Raw genomic sequence first — 20,723 nt, 5'->3', positions numbered from 1 at the left:
CCCCTGTCCTTACATCACATCATAACTTTAAATTATACTACTGAAAAAATAGCTATAGTACTGACATAAAGATGGACATATAAGCCAATGGAATAGAATTCAGAGTCCAGAGATAAACCCATACATTTATTTAAGGCCAGTTGATATTTTTTTAAAAAGTTTTTTTTTTATGTGGACCATTTTTTTAAAGTCTTTATTAAATTTGTTACAATATTGCCTCTGTTTTATGTTTTGGTTTTTTGGCCCTGAGGCATGTGGGATCTTAGCTCCCCAAACAGGGATCGAACCCACACCCCCTGCATTGGAAGGCAAAGTCTTAGCCACTGGGCTGCCAGGGAAGTCCCAAGGCCAACTGATATGTGACAAGGGTGCCATATCATTCAATGGGGAAAGAATAGTCTTTTCAACAAATAGTGCTGGGACAACTGGATATCCACATGGAAAAGAATGAATTTGGACCCCTACCTCATATTACATATGAAAATTAATTAAAAATGGATCACAGGCCTACATGTAATAGCTAAGACTATGAAAGTTTAGAAAGAAGTATGGGTACAAATATACATGACCTTGGATTAGGCACTGGTTTTTTTAGTTATGATACCAAAAGCACAAACAATCAAAGAAAAAATAAGTAAATTGGACTTCATCAAAATTTAAAACTTCTATGTATCAGGGACACTATTAAGAAAGTGAAAAAACAACTCACAGAATAGAGAAAATATTTGCAAAACATATATCTGAATAAAAATCTAATGCCCAGAATATATAAAGAACTCTTACAATGTGACAATAAAAAGACAAACAACCCAACTAAAAAAATGAGCAAACGACTTGTAGATTTTTTTTTTTTAATTTTTATTTATTTATTTATTTATTTTTGGCTGCATTGGGTCTTTGTTGCTGCGCATGGGCTTTCTCTAGTTGCGGCGAGCGGGGGCTACTCTTCGTTGCCGGTGCACAGGCTTCTCATTGCGGTGGCTTCTCTTGTTGTGGAGCACGGGCTGTAGGCATGCGGGCTTCAGTAGTTGTGGCATGTGGGCTCAGTAGTTGTGGCTCGCAGGCTGTAGAGTGCAGGCTCAGTAGTTGTGGTGCACAGGCTTAGTTGCTCCACGGCATAGTTGTGGCTAGCGGGGGCTGCTCTTCGTTGCGGTGCACAGGCTTCTCATTGCGGTGGCTTCTCGTGTTGTGGAGTACGGGCTCTAGGCACGCAGGCTTCAGTAGTTGTGGCATGCGGGCTCAGTAGTTGTGGCTCGCAGGCTGTAGAGCGCAGGCTCAGTAGTTGTGGCTCACGGGCTTAGTTGCTCCACGGCATGTGGGATCTTCCCAGACCAAGGCTCAAACCCTTGTCCCCTACATTGGCAGGCGGATTCTTAACCACTGTGCCACCAGGGAAGCCCTGATGAGCAATGGATTTGAATAGACGTTTCTCCATAGAAGATGTACAAATGGCCAATAAGCACATGAAAAGATGCTGAATATTACTAGTCTTTAGGGAAATGCAAATCAAAACCAATGAGATACCACTTCATACAATAAATAACCTAGGACAGCTGTAATTTTTTTTAAACGACAAAAGCAAGTGTTAGTGAGGTTGTAGAGAAATTACAACCCAGAAATCCCATTTCTAGGTATTTACCCTAGAGAAAGGAAAACTTATGTTCACACAAAAATCTACACAAATGTTTATAGCAGCTCTATTTTATAATTATGAAAAACTAAAAACAACCCAATGGATTAACAAACTGTGGTACATTCATACAACAGACTACTACTCAGCAAATTATAAAATACATGCATCAATTTGGATGAACCTCAGAGACATTATGCTGAGTGAAAGAAGCCAGTCTCAAAACATAACATACTATATGATTCCATGTACAGTATACAATGTCTTAATCCATTCCGGCTGCTGTACAAACTGGTTGGCTTAAACCAAGCATTCATTTCTCGTGGTTCTAAAGGCTGAGAAGTCCAAGATCAAGGCTTTGGCAGATTTGGTGTCTGGTGATGGCCCATTTCCTGGTTCATAGATGGCCATCTTCTCACTGTGTCCTCACATGGCAGAAGGGGCAAGGGGGGTCTCTTTTATAAAGGCTCTAATCGCATTCATGAGAGCGAGCCCTCACTTCCCAAAGGTCTCACCAGTAAGTACCATCACATTGGGAATTAGCTTTCAACATATAAATTTCGGGGGTTCTGGGGGACACAGGCATTCAGTCTATAGCATATGACATACTCGAAAAGATAAAACTATAGTATAGAAAACTAATTAGTGGTTGCCAGGGGTTATAGAGGGAGAACTATTATATAAAGCGATAGCACAAGGAAGGTTCCTGGGGTGATGCACCTGTTCTGTATCCTGATTGTAGTGGTGGGTGTACAAATCTATACGTGGATTAAAATTCATAGGACTGTGTACCATATAAATAGTTGTACTGTATGGTAATATATAAAAAAAAAGTTAAATGGGGCCTACAGTAAGTTTTCTGTGAGGACTAACTTTAAAGCATTTACCACCTGGCACACAGTAAACATTCAATAAAATGTTTAGCTGTTATTAAAGTTTCAAGTTAATGAGATTCCCCCCTGCCTTTAACTTACTTAAATACAGTAGAAATACAAACATTAATAAGGGATGCTTACTGAAGGGGAAGCACCGTGGTGGTGTGTAGTTACCGGTCTGCATGTCATGAAGTGTGGTGAGGGTGGGATGAGGCAGAGGTCCCCGGGGAACGTGGGCTGGGAAGACGAAGTGCTTGCTTGCTGGGGGCCGAACCTGCCAGGCTCCTTCAGGCCACCGACACCCCTGACTGACGCTTACCAAGTGCTGCTTCTCTGTCGTGGCAGTTTGCCGGGATGGAGTCAGGCTATGCTTGCTTCTGTGGAAACAGTCCTGATTACTGGAAGTACGGGGAGGCAGCCAGTACGGAGTGCAACAGCGTCTGCTTCGGGGATCACACCCAGCCCTGTGGGGGCGATGGCAGGATCATCGTCTTTGACAGTGAGTATGCCCTGTGCCCGGCACTGTCCAAGGCACGGGAACCCTGGGCCTGGGGAACTGGCCTGCCTCTGCTTCCTCCCTCCCCGTTATCCATTCATTCACTTGGCAGTATTTATTAAGCACCTACTGCAGGCCAGGCAGTCACTGACCAGACCCTGGAGATACAGCACTGAACCAGAAGACTCTAGAAGGGAGCACAGACCTTTAACAAGTAATTACTTACAGTTGTGCCCTGACCTATTGTGAGATGCTCAGACAACCTAGAAAAGGTAATAGGGACACTGATGTAATGGTTCAGTATCAGCTTTAAGATCCTCTTGTTTAATGTAATTTGCAAGTCCTTTTAGTGTTTTCTGAGGCATCTGAGATTTATATCTTACTGTGATAGAGCAGAGAAGAGATGCAAAGCTTCGAGTTGTCTTTCCAGGCCTGGTACTGAGTGTGCCCTGACCCGTCTCCTCCCTGACCCGCCACGCCTGTGAGATGCTGGCCAGGGCAGAGCATCTAAACGGGGTATGGCCTGGGGCCTTGACCTCTTCAACCTCTGGGCCACTTGATGCCCCGTAATCCACCCACATCTAGCAGTGGTAATGAGACTTTGCAAGCGCCCTCGTACCAATGCAGCGCCAGATTTTAAGATGGCAGAAAGGAGATAGTCACAGATGAGGCAGACGAAGGGAAAGGCTTGAGCTTACTGAGATACACTGTAGAGTCTACAGTGTTGTTAGTCCCCAGGCTAGAGTAGATGCTGACATCTTGACTAGGCTGAGTGGCTCAGTTTTAAGCCAGAATGTCATGTGGTGCGTCAGTGTCCTGGGGCTGCTGCCATAGCAAATTATCACCAACTGGGTGGCTTCAAACAACAGAAATTTCTTCTCTCATAGTTTGGAAGCCTAGAAGTCCAAAATCAAGGCATTGTCAGGGCCATGTTCCCTATGAAGGCTCCAGGGAAGAATCTTCCTTTGCCTCTTCCTACTTTCCAGTCATTGCTGGCAGTCTTCGGCATTCTTTGACTGGTAGCTGCATCACTCCAGTCTCTGTCTTCCTTACGTGGCTGACTTCCCTCTGTGCCTCTTACAAGGACACTAGTCATTGGATTAGGCCTACCCTAATCTAGTACAGCCTCAGTTAACCTGTTTTCAAATAAGGTCACCATCACAGACACCAGGCATTAGGACTTAAACATATCTTTTTGGAGAACATGATTCAGCCACTACACATGGTGTCTGTAAAACCCAGCCCGAGTTTATAACTGATGCTTTCGCAGGTTACAGCTTAGACACTGTCAAAAATGTGTTTTTTGTGGGGGGAGGACAGCGGGAGGATTGGTGAGCAAAACTCACGTGGTTAATTGTTGGTCTTTTTAGTTGTGTGCCCATTGGAGACTGCCAGTGGCTTCCTATACATCCTGTTTTGCTCAGTGTTAGTACCTCTGTTAAAGGCTGCACCTTAGCTAATGTTTAAGGGAGAATAGTTGGCAAATAATATGTGCTGCACGTCCATTTAGCCTTTCATCTCCAGAGTTCATTGTTATAAAATCCTCTGCCTCAACACCTCAACCCAGGAGAGTATGTTGGCTGACCTTACAGAGTGCCTGGTATACTCTTAAGTAAGAAAAAATAAGGAGATAAACACTGAGTCCCTAGTATGTAAGGCTTTATCAGAATTGTCACATTGGGCCCTCCTGGCAGCCATCTGAGGAAGGCATTATTATTATCCCTCTCATTTTACGGAAGAGAGTCCTAGGTTGTGGAGAGGAAGAGAGTCCTAGGTTGTAGAGAGGAAGAGAGTCCTAGGTTGTGGAAAGGATAAATAACTTGCCAGGACTCACACCACCAACAAACCGTGGGCGTAGACAGTAAACAGAAGCAGGGTGTGTGGGTTCACTACCTGTTTTTCTACTTTAAACAGAATATAGTGTTAATTTTTTTTAATGGAAAATAAGTGTTGGTGACAATATGGAGAAATTGAAACCCTGTACGTTGCTGGTATTAATGTTAATGGTGCAGCTCCTTTGAAGCAGTCTGGCAGTTCCTCAAAACGTGAAACAGAATCATCTTATGACCCAGTAATTCCACTCCTAAGTATATACCCGAGAGAGCTGAAAACATATGTTCACACAAAAGCTTGTACATGAATGTTCGTAGCAGCATTATTCGTAACAGCCAAAAAGTAGCAAGGACCCAGATGTCCATCAACTGACGAATGGATGAACAAAATGTGGTGTGTCCATACAAGGGAATATTATTTAGCCCCAGAAAGAAATGAATTACCGACCCCTGCCACAACATGAGGAACCTTGAAAACATGATGCTCGGTGAAAGAAACCAGACACACGGGGTGCATATTTAATGATTCCATTGATAAGAAATGTCCAGAATAGGCAAATCCATACAGACAGAAAACAGATTAATGGTTGCCAAGGGCTGGGGAAAGCGGAGAAATGAGAAGTGATTGCTTAGGAGGTATGGGTTTTCTTTTTGGGGTGATGAAAATATCCTGGAATTAGATAGTAGTGGTGGATGCACAACATTGCGACAGTACTAAATACCACTGAATTGTACTCTTTTAAATGGTTAAAATGGTGAATTTCATATCAATAAAAATAAGTGTAGTTTTTATATGATACTCTTTCATTCATTTAGCACATTTTTATTGGGTATCTGCAGTGTGGCAGATAAATTATGTTTTATTTGCACAGTGCCTCTACTGGAGCATCAAATGGAAATAATTTGGTTTAAAGTCAGTCATCTTTGTACCAAGTATCATCTTTGGTACTAGAAATATATCTAGGAGATAGTACTGGGCCTCACACAAAAGTGCCCTAAGACAAATTAATTATGATGAAAATAATTGCTCTCTATTGAGTGCTTGCTTCAGGCTAGACTTGATACTGGGGCACTTGTTTATTTTGTTATTTAATCCTTGCAACAGCCCAGTTGATAAGGAAGCTGTGGATCAAAAGATTAAATAATTTGTCCAAGCTAATAAGTGCCAGAGCCAGGATTCAAACTCAGGTTTGCCACAGTTTTTTATTTTTCTAGTTTCAGCAGCTAAAAATCCCTTTTATTAACAATAACAAAATAGATCATAATACCAGATCCAGTTTAATGCTTTAAAAGTATGTGAACAAAGTTTGCCCGGTTGTTCAGATTATGATCAAACTGGCCCCTTCCGCAGGTCTCTAGAAGCTGCCCCCTCTGGCTTCCATGCCCTCGAGGACTAAAAACAATGGCACTGAGAGGCTGCCCATTCCAGTCTTCAGAGGCCCTGATGTGTGTTGACTGGCAGGGGCCCCTGACAGCAGCCAACTCATAATTCACACCCCACAGCTTTGTAAAGAAAGGTACAAAATGCAGCACTGTAGAAATAATCTGTAAAGTTTCATCTGTTAGGAGTAAAATAGTTTAAAGAGCTTAAGTACTGCCTCATGGAGATCCTTATGATCCACTGGATGAGGCTGAGCATTTCAGAGATGGTGACTGCAGACTATCCCGTAATTTGGGAGGGCAAAGGTGCCTCTCCAAAGAGATTGGAGGAGAGTTAGATGTGAGAAAGGGACCAGGTTGCAGTCTCTGTGTCCCAGAACAACAACCTCGGGAGAGAGACTACTCAGGCAGCGGGCGGAAGCTGTCTGCTCAGTGGTTGTTGCCACATCCAGTGATTTGTCACAGGCTCTGTGGCTGATTTTCCAGCAAGCTCTCATGAGCTTAGGGAGGTTGCTGAAGTAGGTTGTGTTCTGTGTGTAAATGTGGCGCTGATGAAGGCTTCAGAGCCTCTGCTGCCCCCAGAGTTAAATGTATTGAATTAACAGAACCAAACAGAAGAGCAGATAGGCCGGCGTCAGCAACAGGTCACAGGGACTGCCCAAGCAACCCTCTTGGCCTCCCTCATCTTCTAGGCACTGAAGGGAGAAGTGAGTCATATAGGCTGGGTCATACTTGGTAACACTAGTGGAGCACTTATATTTACAGGGCACTGTGCTATCCATTTCCCAGGCATTCTCTTCCTTAATTCTCATAATACTGTGAAGCAGGTACTGTTATCCTTACTTGCCCCACAAGAAAACTGAGGCTCATAAAAGTTTAGTAGCTTGCCCAGAGTCCCACAGATAGAGATCCTGCCCTCATGGAACTTACATTTTGGTGGGAAGGGAGGAGATTAATGGTGAAAAAGATTGAGGGCCTAAGGACAGGTAGGATCTGACAGCTGGGACTATATTAGTAATTGTATTTCATAGATTCCAAGATGCCATCAGTTGTGAGATGCAACGTTATTTTATATGCCACTGAAGGGAAAAAAATGCTTCCAATTAAACAATGACATGCACGGACTGAAAGACACATCCTAGGTTGTGTGTCAGGTCAATGTCCCCTTCAAAAAATAAGATCTTGAATATACTCGTAAGTTTTAAGTTTCCTTATTATCCGAAATGTAAGTTTCCTTTTTTCCTGAATTATCACTGAACTTTAATAATCCATCATAGATGTCACGTGCTTATTCTCGAAATTGCTGAATTGGATGTACTGTCAGCACGGCACGCATCTAGGAATCGAAATTTCTGAGTTTGTCTGCCTTTGCTGTTGAAATATCAGTTTAACCTGGACACTTTTTTCTTTTCAAATAATAATAATAATAATAAAATAACTAACACGTAACTGAGCTTGTACTCTGTGCCAGATCTCATAGTAAACACTTTACGTGCATCAACTCATTTTGATTCTTATAACCTCATGAGGGAGAAACTGTTACTAATTTCATTCTATAGATGAGGAAACTGATGTATACAGAAGATAAGTATCTTGCTCAAATTCATAGTTAGTACATGGTAAAGTCAAGATTAGAACCCAGGAATCTTTATTTTTTTAATTTAGGTTTATTGAGGTGAAATTACATACAGTAAAATCACCCTTTTAGTTGCATAGTCCAATAAGATTCGACAAATATGTACACAGTCGAAATATAGGACATTTTTGTCACCTCAGAAAGCTCTCTTGTGCCCCTTTGTGGTCACCACCCCCAGCCCTCAGCAGCCACTGATCTCGTGTTCCATCTGTATGGTTTTGTGTTCTGAACAAAGTCATATAAATGGAATTATACAGTACTTAAACATTTGCGTCTGGCTTCTTTCACTTAGAAAAATACTTTTGAGATTCACTTGTGTTGTTTCAGTAGTTCCTTTTTATTGCTAAGAAGCATGCCTTTGTACAGATGTATCACAACTCATTCATCATTTACCAATTGATAAATATCAGTCTGTGATAAAGATGCTGTACGGCTGCTGTACACACACATGTACAGGTGTTTGTGTGAGCATGTGTTTGTATTTCTCTTGGGTGAGTACCTAGGAGTTACAGCATTTCTGGGCCATACACTAAGTGCATATTCAGCATTTATAAGACACTGCCAGCTGTTCTTTGAAGTGGTTATACCATTTTGCACTCTGGCTGACAAGATATAAGATTTGCAGTTGCTCCTCATCCTCACCTGCACTTTTGTATTGTCTGTTTTTTAATGTTAACCATTCTATCATGTGTGTCGTGGTAACTCATGGTTTTACTTTGCATTTCCATAATTTCTAATGATGTTGAACATCTTTTCATGTTCTTATTTGCCATCTGGTATCATATTCTTTCGGCCTAAAGAAGTTCCTTTAGCATCTTCTCTAATGCAGGTCCGCTGTCAATGGCTTCTCTCAGCTTTTGTTTGAGAAAGCCTTACTTCACCTTCTTTTTTTTTTTTTGGCCATGCCACACGGCATGTGGGATCTTAGTTCCCCCACCAGGGATCGAACCTGGGCCCTCGACAGTGAAAGCGCCGAGTCCTAACTACTGGACCGCCTGGGAATTCCCTTTGTTTTTTAAATTTTTGTTTTATTTGCCTGAAGATTGCTGAGATTCTTAAATAACCTTTCATCAACTTTGGAGCATTCTTAGCCATTATCTCTTCAACTATTTCTCCTATCTTATTCTCTTTTTCTTCTCTTTCTGGGACTCCAATTATATATTGTTAGACCGTTTGATATTGTGCCCCAGCTGTTGGATGCTCTGTTCTGCTTTTTTCATTTATTTTTTTCTCTGTGTTTCATTTTGGATAATTTCTACTCACCTATTTTCAAACGTGTTGATTCTTTCCTCAGTGTGTGTAATCTGTTTCTAAGCCCATCAAAGGAATCCTTCATCTCTAATATTGTTTATTTATAGCATTTACATCTGACTCTTTTTTGTAGTTTCCATATCTCTGCTGAAATTTCCAACCTGTTCAAGCATGTTGTCCATCTTTTCCCCTAGATATTTTCTGTCTGGTAGTTCTAATGTCTGGGTCATTATTGAGTATGGTTCTGTGGATTGTTTTATCTCCTTTTTTAAAAATTGAGATATAATTGACGTATAACACTGTATTAGTTTTAGGTGTACAACATAATCACTCAATATGTATATATATATTGTGATATGATTACCAGATGTTTTATCGCTTGACAGTGTCTTTTTTTTTTAATATAAATCTATTTATTTATTTATTTTTGGCTGCGTTGGGTCTTCGTTGCGGCGCGCGGGCTTCTCATTGCTCTGGCTTCTCTTGTTGTGGAGCACGGGCTCTAGGCGCACGGGCTTCAGTGGTTGTGGCACGCAGGCTCAGTAGTTGTGGCTTGCAAGCTCTAGAGCGCAGGCTCAGTAGCTGTGGCGCACGGGCTTAGTTGCTTCGCGGCATGTGGGATCTTCCCCGACCAGGGATTGAACCCGTGTCCACTGCATTGGCAGGCGGATTCTTAACTATTGCACCACCAGGGAAGTCCCGACAGTGTCTTTTATTTTCCTTTCTTTCTTGCTTGCTTGCTTTTATGTTTTGTGTGTTGTAATATTGTATTGGATACCGTACACTATATGTAGAAGGATAGTAGAGGCTGAGGAAGTGTATTTACACCTGGAAATGGGCAGGCCTGCTCGGTGTGGGGATTGATTGAGCCTTTCTGTCAGTGGTCGAGCTGGGTTTGGGTTTCCCTGTTCCTATCATCACCTGCAGTGCATGTCAGCCTTCAGTTTCCTCCCATGATGGCTGCTGTTACCTTGTGCTCAGTGTGGAGCCTGGGATGCCAGTGGGGTTTTTTCATTGTTCCCATTCCACCCTCAGCTTTGAGCAGTTCCTCCATGCCCGTGACCTTTCCCCTCCCTCGATGGTAGACTTCTGCTGCTTGTTACTTGGTGCTGTGCTCGTCGTGTGGTTGGGGGTTCTTGGTTCTCCTGCCCCATCCTCCATCTCAGACACGTCGTGTCACTGGGCCTCAGGGATGGGGTCTTTCCAGCATCCCCAAATACCCCTCTCCTGGCAGCCGAGCACTGCCTTGTATCTGTGGGGGCTCCCAGGAAGAAGAGGGTCTCCTGCCCCTCCACTGGGTAGCAGACCTCTGCTTTGCATTGGTGCAGGATCCTAGGGCTCAAGGCAACCAGGGGCTGATGGCTTTTGCCTCTGCTCTTCCCCCAGAAGCAATGAGTCTTTGCCTGGTTACTTTGACAGGAACGAGAGAGTCTCCTGCTCCCTCCCCAGGGGCTTCTACCCTGGCCCTGGGAGCAGGAGGGTTTGCTGCCCCTCCCCTTGCAGCTTAAGGCTTTTGTTTCCTTTGAGAGGAGGGTCCTGGAAGAGGGCAGGGTTTCAGGCCTGTCCCCCAGCAGTAGCTCATCACCTCCTACCCATCACCTCCTGCTCACTGGTGCCACCAATGGGGACCTTTTGATCTCCTGCCCTACCCTGGTCATTCTCGTGGGCCCTGAGTGGAGGCCTGCACAGAATTGCTTGCAAGCGAGTGCAGACTCCTGTTATGTCTGGGGTCCCCGGACATCCTGGACTGAGAGGCTAGCCCACATTCAGCCTTTAGAAATTTGTTAAAATTTTAGCTGCTTTCTTCTTATTTACTTTCATGGCGAAGCCCTCTTCCTCTTGTGTTCCGTCGACGATGAAACACTTTGTGTGGCCTGACTCTCCTCAGAGGAGCTTCTTACTTTTCAGAATTAAATTGCCTTGGTTGTCTTGAGATCTCAGCTTTCTAATGGGTTGAAGAAAAGTTCTGAGCTTTTTCTCATTGTTAGGATGAAAGCAGCTTTCTACATCCTAAAGGGAAGCAGAACTCCCCCAAAGCCTGCTTTTTAAATCCCGGCCCTACCCTCCCTCTTGAGGACTTTCATTTCCAGGATCTTATTTGCACTTCAGCACGTAAGATACAGTGAAGTGTATCTGCCACTCAGAACCGGGAGTCCAGAGACATCAAATGTGTTGCTGCAGAGTGATCAGTGAGCTTACCCTCTGAGAAAGTCATTTCTTGTGCCACAGTTTCCCACTTGAAAAACAAGTGTGGCCCCTCAAATGAACCTCGCACCCCTAAGGTACTTGGGATGCCCTCGGCTTTTTACTACCTTACCTCATTGAGTGCCCCCTGCAGAGAGGTCCTGTGTTTTCATGTGCTTTGTCTCATCTGTCCTCACACATTTATGTGATATGAGAGCAGGTAGGTGGTGGTCTCTCCACCCTCAAAGCTGCGAGAAGCTAGAGGCCTGGATGTGAAGTATGGCCCCTGGGATCAATGGCCCAGCTGGTTCCGAACCCAGACTCTCTGACTCCAGCCTGGCCCCCACCGGGGCCGCACTGCTGTGCCGTGTGCTAACTTTAAGGTCTCCTGGGAAAAAAATAAAAAGCCTCCAGTCATTTGTTCAGGGTTTAAGCGATTCATTCTGTGATTCAATCCTGAAACATAAGACAGTCCGGTTTTGCAGACAAAAAACAACATCCCAAACTGGATCCCATCAGCTAGGAAGTTTTGTTTGTAACAGGTTGAAAAGCGAGCCCTGTGGCCGAGCCCCAGCCTGAGGGCTGGTGTCCTTTTGTCTCCTGCAGCTCTGGTCGGTGCCTGTGGTGGGAATTACTCGGCCATGACTTCCGTGGTCTATTCCCCCGACTTTCCTGACGCGTATGCCACAGGGAGGGTCTGCTACTGGACCATCCGGGTCCCGGGAGCCTCCCACATCTACTTCAACTTCGCCTTGTTTGACATCCGGGATTCCGCAGACATGGTAGAGCTGCTGGACGGCTACACCCACCGTGTCCTGGTCCGTTTCAACGGGAGGAACCGCCCACCTTCGTCCTTTAACATCTCTCTGGACTTTGTCATCTTGTATTTCTTCTCTGATCGCATCAATCAGGCCCAGGGATTTGCTGTCTTGTACCAAGGTAAGACCCCGGCCTCCTCGGGCTCCCCTTGAACCTCATTGTGACGTGTGGACCTCGGGTGCTTCTTGCCGGAAGGACTGTGCGTCAGGATCTGCCCACTCAACTTGCAGGTTTTCCTGCCTCCTATTTTATAACTTGTACCCACTTCATGATACAGAAACGAGGTGCCACTGTTCTAGAGTGTGAGTTCTGCTGTGAGTTCTGCTGTTTTAGTCGTTCTCATGACAGTTTTCATGGGAGAGTTAAAAGACTAACTAAAAGAGCTGAGATAGGTAGAATTGGAAGGTTCTAGAGAGGTCATTTGGTCCATCCTCCTGCCTCTGAACATCCCAGCCAATCCCCAAAGCCTGGTTTACCATCTTCAGACCCTCCTAACATGGAGCTGCACTCCTGCCCCTGCAATGTGAACACACGTGTGCTAGGCACACCTCCTTGCCCGCACATGAGAACACAGCAGGTGTCCACGACCTAGTCTCTGTCCTGGTCGTCAAGGGCCTCAAGAAGAGTTCAGTCAGTGTGCAGCTACAGGAAGGAGGAGGAGGCCTCCTCACGGGTGGGACAGGCTGAAAGAACAGGTAGGATTGGGGAGGACAGATAGGAAGGAAGAGGGCCTTCGGGGCAGAGGGACCATAGCTGCAGAGGCACAAGGGAAGGAAAACCCTAAAGCATGTTCAGGTGTCCATGCAGAGACACGTCAAATGGCTCCTTCGGAGCCAGAGCATGGCAGGTTCTGCTTTGGGGCCAGCGGGGCCAAGAATTGCCCCCAGCACTGAACCATAGAAAACTGCCTTCTCTTCATGACCAGTGCCTCATCCTCTTCGTTGTCTCCACCAGCTTTCCCCCAGCTAATTCCTTTTGATCTTCCAGCCGTCAAGGAAGACCCGCCACAGGAGAGGCCCACTGCCAACCAGACGCTGGCTGAGGTGATCACGGAGCAGGCCAACCTCAGCGTCAGCGCTGCCCGGTCCTCCAAAGTCCTCTACGTCATCACCACCAGCCCCAGCCACCCACCCCAGACCGTGCCAGGTAGCAGTTCCCAGACACCATCAAAGGGGTGGGAGCCACAGAGCTTGGGGGTAGTGCCCTTGGCGGTTACAGAAACAGAGCTCTCTCAGGTGTTTCTCTTTCCGAGGCGGCCTGGGGGTCCTGGCTTCATGACTCTGTTTGTCCTGGCCTTGGAGGGACATTTTCTCTTTAGCTTGATTCCTTAGTCCTTACCTCCAAGATCCAACACGGCTGCCTTTAGTACATGGTGATTAATCAGCTAACCCAGTGTTTCCTACGGCCCCAAGTTGTAGCTCTCTGAGTGCATCGGCAGTTGCCAGAGCTGTGTTTATTCAGTCATTCGGAAGATGTGTAAGTGCTTTAATGCTGTCAGGCTCTGTCTTAGGCACTGGATTGTACAGCGAACCACACAAAATCCCTGCCCTCCTGTGGCTGACAAGTGGAAGGAGAAAGACAAAAAGCAAAAGAAGAAGTCAGATAGTCACCAGAGCTGTGAAGGCAGGTCCTGCAGGAGACGGGTGGAGAGAGGGTGGTGATCTTATGGTTCAAGCTGGCTAACTTGGTCGGGTACGGACTGTCACTCTCTCTTTTCTGCCAAGGAAGTTGGAGCCTTTACAAGCTGGTAGAGCTGCAGATACCATTCGCGATTCCCTGGACTAGAGGTTTTCCCCTGCAGGACTCACAGCAGGAAGTCAGGGAGGAGAGCCCCTTCCTGTGTATCCTATTGTTTGTGTATCTGTAGGATTTCACAAGTCACACATCCCATTCCTCAGATGAGGAAGTGAGGCCCAGAGAGTTTATGTAATTTGTCTGCGGTCGCACAGTGATTCCAGTGGTAGGGACAGAATGTGCACCACCCCTTTGAACTCCAAGTTGAGTGTGCTTTGGACCACGCTGCCTGCTTCTCTCCAGGAGGTAGTCTAGAGCAAGGCGAGGTGCTCAGAAGGCCTGGGACTCCGGGCCAGCCCAGCTCGAGCTGCGTTGCGTGGCTACCCCCACCTGCAGGGAGCTCCTCAGCCAGGCCTGCTTCTCTGAGCCGCCAGGGCTCACTCAGACCTCCTTCTGAAAAGTGAGCTCACACACACAGTCCGATCACCCCTGTCTTTTGCACTTGCAGGATGGACAGTGTATGGCCTGGCAACGCTCCTTATCCTCACAGTCACAGCCATCATAGCAAAGGTACTTCTGCACATCACTTTCAAGTGAGTATGAGAGCCGCCCGACTCCAGGAGGGGAAGGCTCAGGGCTCCTTTTCTACTACGCTTCAGTTGTCTGAGAACACTTGTAATATCGGAACATGATTCCAGAGTCCTCAGTGCTGGGCAGCGTGAGGCCATAGACATTCCTCATTCCCTGTAGAGTGAAATGTACAACTGGACAAATCTCACTAGGTTTGAGGGATTGTGTGTGCTCCTGGGTCTAAAGGATATGATTTCAAGGAGGATTGAAATAGTCTGGGCATAAAACAGGACAATTTCCATTTTTTGGCTCGTGCTGGCCCCTTGAAGAGATCTTTACGTAAGAGCAAAGATTCCTAGGACAATACCAGGCATATTTCCTGATGCCTTCTAGAAACTGTGAGACATTCTTAGGAAGAGAATTCCAACATTTTATTAACTATTGCTTAATAATTATTTTAAAACAATTATTTAAGAAGCTTTTAAAAGCTTCATCCTTCAGTTCTGACCAATTTGGAAAAAAATATTTCCTCCCCTTACTTCCGCTGTTCAGGTTTAACTGTTCTGCCTTCCAGGAAAGGGGCGATTGTTCATGCACTGATGTTTGTGTGCCTACAGAGGGGGGTGCTAATTTTCCTAGCCCTCTGCTCTGTCTTTCCTGTGGTTCCCAGTCCAGGCTCTCTCCATTTCTTTTTTTTCCTCAGTAAAACTTTTTTCTCAGTTTTACTGAGATATAATTGACATCAGGGCTCTCTCCATTTCAAGGCCTTCCTGAGCATTGGTGTCCTGTAAAAGCTACCTTTTCCCTGACCTTCTGGCTTGCTCTCTGCCACAGACTTCTTTGTACATTAAATGCCGGCTCCCCCATTGCCCTGTAAAGGCTGCCCTTGGCCACTTCGGCACCACCCATAGGCCTCTCCACCCTGCACTTTACAGTTTTCAGTGGAAACAATGTCCTTGTTATTGTTTACTGAGCTTCTATATCTGTGTTTCTCTTTTTTTTTTTTTTAAGTCCCAGTTCACACGTTCTGGGGAAGCCTCTCAGGCACAGTCCCGTCTGCATGTCCTCCACAGCAGGGAGAACGCAGGACACTCTCTGTAGGGCCCAGCACTTCACCGCACGCTGAGGCCCCAAAGCCCGTGTCTGACGTGCATCTGACACCGAGCCCCTCTGCAGCTTCCCTGTCAAGCAGTGCCGGGGGCTGGCACGGGGGCAGGGCAGGCGTGGGTAGAAAGGCAGGTCCTAGTCCAAGAAGAGCAGGCTTGCCTTCATCCTGTTTAGCTAGGTGGGCTTCTGAATAAGTGTCATTTGAAAAGAGTTCTTCTGCTTAAAAAGAAAGAAGTATTTTGAAAACTCATAATCTCTCAGGCCAGCCCTTTCCAGATTTGAATAATCCTGCCAGCTAGAAGGTTCTTCATTACACTGAGCTGGAACCTGCCCCACTGCACTGCTATCCCACAGGGCGCAGGTCATCCACAAGGCGGTCCCTTGGGTCTCTAAAGGCTGCTATGAGGTTTCCTGAGGCCTCGCCTCACCGAATGTCCCATTTTATAGGTGCAGGTATCTCATGAGATGGTAGGTTGTTTTGGACGCTTTGTTCTATTCTACTTGAAAAATTAAGTTATTTTTGTTTGACAGATCCCATCGTGTTCCTGCCTTAGGGGACCTTAGGGACTGTCGTCAACCAGGGACGTCGGGGGAAATCTGGAGCATTTTTTATAAGCCTTCTACTTCGATTTCCATCTTTAAGAAGAAGCTCAAGGGTCAGAGTCAACAAGATGACCGTAATCCTCTTGTGAGTGACTAAAACCTCCCCACTCCGTGCCCAGGACACGAGATCCCTCTGAGCTCGAGGCCCCTGGGGACCACTTCTCCCGTGGTTTCGTTTGACTGACTCTTCCTGCCTCTCCCTCAGCCTCTTCTGGGGCACCGGCCATAGGGGCAGCATAGCCTGGATTCGACCTGCTTCATCACTGCACTTAGGAGAGAGACTCACGGTCCCACGGTCTGTGCCTCCTGCATCTCTCTCTCTCTGATCTAGGAACAGGGTGTCGGGACAGTGGGGCTGAGATAACAGAGATGGTTGTGTCCAGCACTGGGCTCAGGTACGTTCTAGACGACTGTCAGGTAGTGGGTAGGTAGTGCTTCTTCTCAGTTTTGTCCACACACAGATCGCTTTCTCCTGGTCTTTATGGTTTGGAACAAGCCAGGCATAGAGAGTTCTGAGGCTGTCCTGGGGGTTGGCCCCCCCAAAGCATGACGGAAACCCACGTTCTGTGCTGACTCTGGGGCTCCGGGCGAGAATGGGCCGCCTCCAGCCTGGGAGGGCCTGTCATGTCAAACCTGACGCCTTCACCGATGGGCTTCTTTCTCTGGCTTCTTCTGCAGCTTGGTGACCAGCAGACAAGTTTGAGGGGTGGTCATAGGAAACACCCATTCATTTATTCATGCAGTAGACTTTACCGAAAGCTTTTCTAGGTGCTCAGTAGCTGCTTGTTGGGCTGGATTTGGTGACCTCTCCCCCAAGCAGCTCGTCCTGTGGAGCCTGATCCAGGCCCCGTCTCGGGATTCCTAAACTGACTCTCAGTTCAGAACAGGGAGTGTAAACGTGGTTGAGCATCCAGGAAGCAACGTGTGACACAGGGTGCCAGCAGTCCGTCCTTTAAGTGTCCCTTATTTTAAAAGAGGATGAAAAATTCCCAATGGCCTGTGCTTTCTGCGGCCTCCATGCCTCTTCTTATGGGGACAGGGTGGGCTTCGGAATGGCTCAGTGGGGAAGGAGAGGCCTCTTGTCCCTGCTCCCACACCCTCTGCCCCCCAGAAGGGGAGGGGAGCCACAGAGAGTGGCATGTGGAGTGGGGAGGGAGGGTGTGGGAACGGGAGCCCCACTGAGGAAAGGCCTCTGAAGATTGAGAGCTGCAGCTGCAGCGGCCGTGGGCGGTGGGAGTCAGTGCCATCCCGTCCAGAAGCCCCGCCGACCTGTCCAAGAGCAGCCTCGTCCACAGCAGCCGGGAGGAGCACCTGGGACCCCGAAGGCCGGGCCTGGCCTCTGTCGGAGTGTGGCTCTCCCGCAGGCGCTCGAGCCTTGGGCCTCGTTGTGCCTCTGGCCTCACAGGTTCCTTGTTTGGGGCACTTTGCCCCCCTCGCCGAGCCCCTGAGCTACTGCCTGCTGTGGCCTTCCCTAGGGTTCTCCACACCGGCAGACGTCTGCGCCCGGCTCCCAGAAAGACAGAGGGCCGCGTGGGGCCAGCTGGGAGGCGACACCGGCAACCAGGAGAGACGCTGGGAGCTGGCAGGGTGGGCGAGGGGCGTTTGGAGAGGGAAATGCCACGTGTCCACGGGAGAGTGGGGGCGCTGCCCCAGGCACCGGGTGAGGCTTTGATCTAGAAAGGGCGGTTACCCTGAGCAGCTGTCTGCCGGCCCCAGGGTCTGGAGACAGGCCTGCTGAGTGCAAGGACCACTGGAATATACTGACGTGTGCAGTCTCCCCTCCAAGCTATTCCTGGCCTTTATGGAATCTCCTCTCAAACACAAGTGTCAGGTGTGTGCAGTCACAGAGGGCCCTGTGCTGTGAATAGGTCCACGCAGCACAGAGGGAATGTGGAATCCCACCCAGGAGGGGTCCAGCCGGCCGGGGGCAGTTGCTCGCAGCCGTGGGCTCCCTCTGATCACTGGCCTTGGTGCATCCTGTGGGCCCGCCTGCCCTCTTCACACTTCGTGACTTCAGGTCACGGTGTGTCTGAGCACCTGGAGCAGCCCTTTTTCAGAGACCCCGGAAGGGCTGTGACCCCAGTGTTGTCCTTCTTGCCACCCCAGGCACAGCCCAGCACCCTGGGACCCACTTACCATCCCGGGAGCAGCCCCGGGAATCCCAAACCGGCCTCAGGACAGCATGGGGGGAGAGGGCCATAAATTGTCCCAGGCCGACCTCTGTAAGCGTGATCCCCCAGAGGGCCCCCTGCGGCTAAGTAAACACCGGAGATGTTAAATTGTCCCAGAAGAGCGGAGACACACACCCAGGAGCACCGAAGGAGGAAGCACTTGATCTGCTAAGAAACCACTTTAGAGGCGAGAAAGTGGGGGTTGGAGGGGACTGGAAAGGGGTGACCCTGAGAAAAGGGTGAGGCCCCCCCTTTCTGGGCATGAGCGAGGTAACCAGGTTGCTGTAACTTCTGAAGTGTGGGCTCTGGCTCAAGACTCCAGTCGACCAGAAACTGGCAACGCAACAATCAAAGCACTCGCAAGCACAGCTGTCCTGGCCCTTAGGCTGAACGCATGGATGGGCACGCCTGGGCACAGCCCCACCCACATGGCCCATCGTCAGCCCCAGGCAGGAGTGGCCTGACCTGCTCAGCGTCCGGCCAGGTCGTCCTGACACCAGCAGGGCATGCAGCCTGTCACCAAGCCCCCATGCTTCCTGGCACTTCATATTCCCTAGCACTTACAGGGGAACGGCCTCCGAGGTCCCATCCCCTTGTCTGATGAGCACCCCAGGCCTCCCGCAGAGCCGGGTGGCCCCCACTCTGTAGCCCGGTCAACTGCTGCCCTCTTGGGTGTCCAGTCTTCTCCTTGCTGTTTGATGTCTGCTTTTGCTACCACCTTGGGAATGTTTAACCTTTTGATTGTTTTCCTCTGGTGTCTTTGTTTACCCTCCTCACTGTTCTACCTCCTGGCCAGGGCTCTCAGCTTAGCTACCCTGGCGCGGGGTGTTTTTCAGAGCTTCCAGCCGCAGCTGCCTCCCCTCAGGCTGGCTGGCCTGGGGGATGGGCCTCACCCTCTGTTTGCAGACCCCAGGGGGCCCATCTCCCAGGTTCCCGTCTTGCCAAGTTGAACATATTTAACGAGGCAGCAGTGGGGTGTGGAGAAAAGTCTGAGGTCAATCTACTGCTTCAGAAAGGACGTATCGTCAGGAGCACACGGTTGGGGGGCTGCCGCCGAGGGGTCCACACGGCGTCAGCACCTGCCCACATCCAGACTCACCTCCCCGCAGGGATCCTGACTTTGGATGACAAGGCTTTATTTGTAAATATGCTCTTAATACACAACTTTGAGAATAAAATAGAAACATCATGTATTTTAAAATATAAGATGAAGTGTGACGCACTGTATACAATTTAATATATATTTTTAGGATTGTTATTTAAGAAAATGGAATGTAATGGTACTTAACTTTTACAAAAGAGAGAAAAATGTTATTTTTACCGTCTGGAAAAAATAAATATTCTCATTGTTGTAGAAATCGAGATGGGCCCTAGGTTGTCGTGTTTACGGGAGGCTCCCAAGCCCGAGGCCAGGAAGGTGTCGCACTGGGAGGACCTCGGGCTCTCCCTGGGTCAGCGTCTTCCAGTCGCTCAGCTCTCATCACATCTCTGACCCACAGCCGATCTCCGGCCGGTAAGGTCTGAAGAGTTGGGATTCCAAACTCACATGGTGCACGGTGGACACAGGGTGGCCACGGGCAAGGGCACAGGGCTCTGCACTCAGAAAACCTGGGTCCGAAGTGGCCTCAGGTCAGTCGGTCCAGCTTCCCCTCCTGTAAGATGCACGGCATCTACGTCTCAGAAGGTCGAGAAGGCTAGCATGCTGCATGATTATCGTCCACATGGGTTTCCCTGCCTTTCAGAGCAGCCAGCTCTTCCTCTCCCCTTTCCCCCCACCCCTTCCTTTTTATAACACGGAAGAAGCTCGGCTGTGAGTTGCCCTCTCTCGTGAGGAGCCGTGCACCCCAGTGGCCCTTTCAGTGGGTCCTGTGGTCCCTGTTTTGACGATGAGGAAGCTGAGGCTCAGATAGGAGTGCGGGGCAGTAAACTAAGAGCACGGCTGAGTCAGCCTGCAGGATTCAGCTCCCACCATAGGTTCGCTGTGAGGCCGGGGGTGTAAAACAGGGAGCCTTTGAGGGGTTTCAGTGGAGGAGCAATGCCAGATTCCCAGTGAGAAGGATTTCCTACTTGCATTTGGAAAACAGGTCGGAGTGGGGTAAGACCGAGGGCGAGGAGGCCAGTCGGGAGATGCCGAGGCCTCCACACCAGCGCCGTGGAGGGAGGGGAGGGCCTGACAGAGAGCTGGCCACCGCCACAGGCCAGGGGCCTGGCTCATCCGCCAACCCCACCACCACGTGACCTCGGGCGTGGCGGGTGGGGGGGGCGCCCAGGTGCCTGTTTTCTCACCTGTCAGGTGAGGGCAATTACAGTACTTATTTACCTCATCGAGTTGTGATGAGTTATTACCTGTGGTATGTTTTCAGTAAGTGGTGGCTGTTCCTTGTTATTTTAGAATGGAGCTGGGGGGTGAAGAACAAGGGAGTGTCTAGGGTGAT

The 20,723-nt window shown here is 48.2% G+C and overlaps 1 protein-coding gene across 2 annotated transcripts in view; it reads left to right on the top strand.

The window, feature by feature from the left end:
- Nucleotides 1–19,650, top strand: part of KREMEN1 (kringle containing transmembrane protein 1) — a 63,913-nt gene extending 44,263 nt beyond the window's left edge. Inside the window, exons 5-9 of one of the 2 annotated variants that reach the window (XM_068563351.1) lie at nt 2,851–3,004; nt 11,891–12,223; nt 13,091–13,249; nt 14,346–14,430; nt 16,046–19,650. In XM_068563351.1, the coding sequence (XP_068419452.1) occupies nt 2,851–3,004; nt 11,891–12,223; nt 13,091–13,249; nt 14,346–14,430; nt 16,046–16,214 (900 nt within the window). In that variant the 3' untranslated portion in view covers nt 16,215–19,650. Of the gene's footprint in view, nt 1–2,850; nt 3,005–11,890; nt 12,224–13,090; nt 13,253–14,345; nt 14,431–16,045 lie in introns of both variants that reach the window. The other variant, XM_068563350.1, reaches the window with a different exon arrangement.
- The last annotated feature ends 1,073 nt before the right edge of the window (nt 19,651–20,723 follow it).

Source organism: Eschrichtius robustus, chromosome 14, assembly GCF_028021215.1.
Source record: "Eschrichtius robustus isolate mEscRob2 chromosome 14, mEscRob2.pri, whole genome shotgun sequence".
Taxonomy (NCBI): domain Eukaryota; kingdom Metazoa; phylum Chordata; class Mammalia; order Artiodactyla; family Eschrichtiidae; genus Eschrichtius; species Eschrichtius robustus.
Note: the sequence above shows the minus strand (reverse complement) of the source record. Positions and strands in the feature narration are given on the sequence as shown.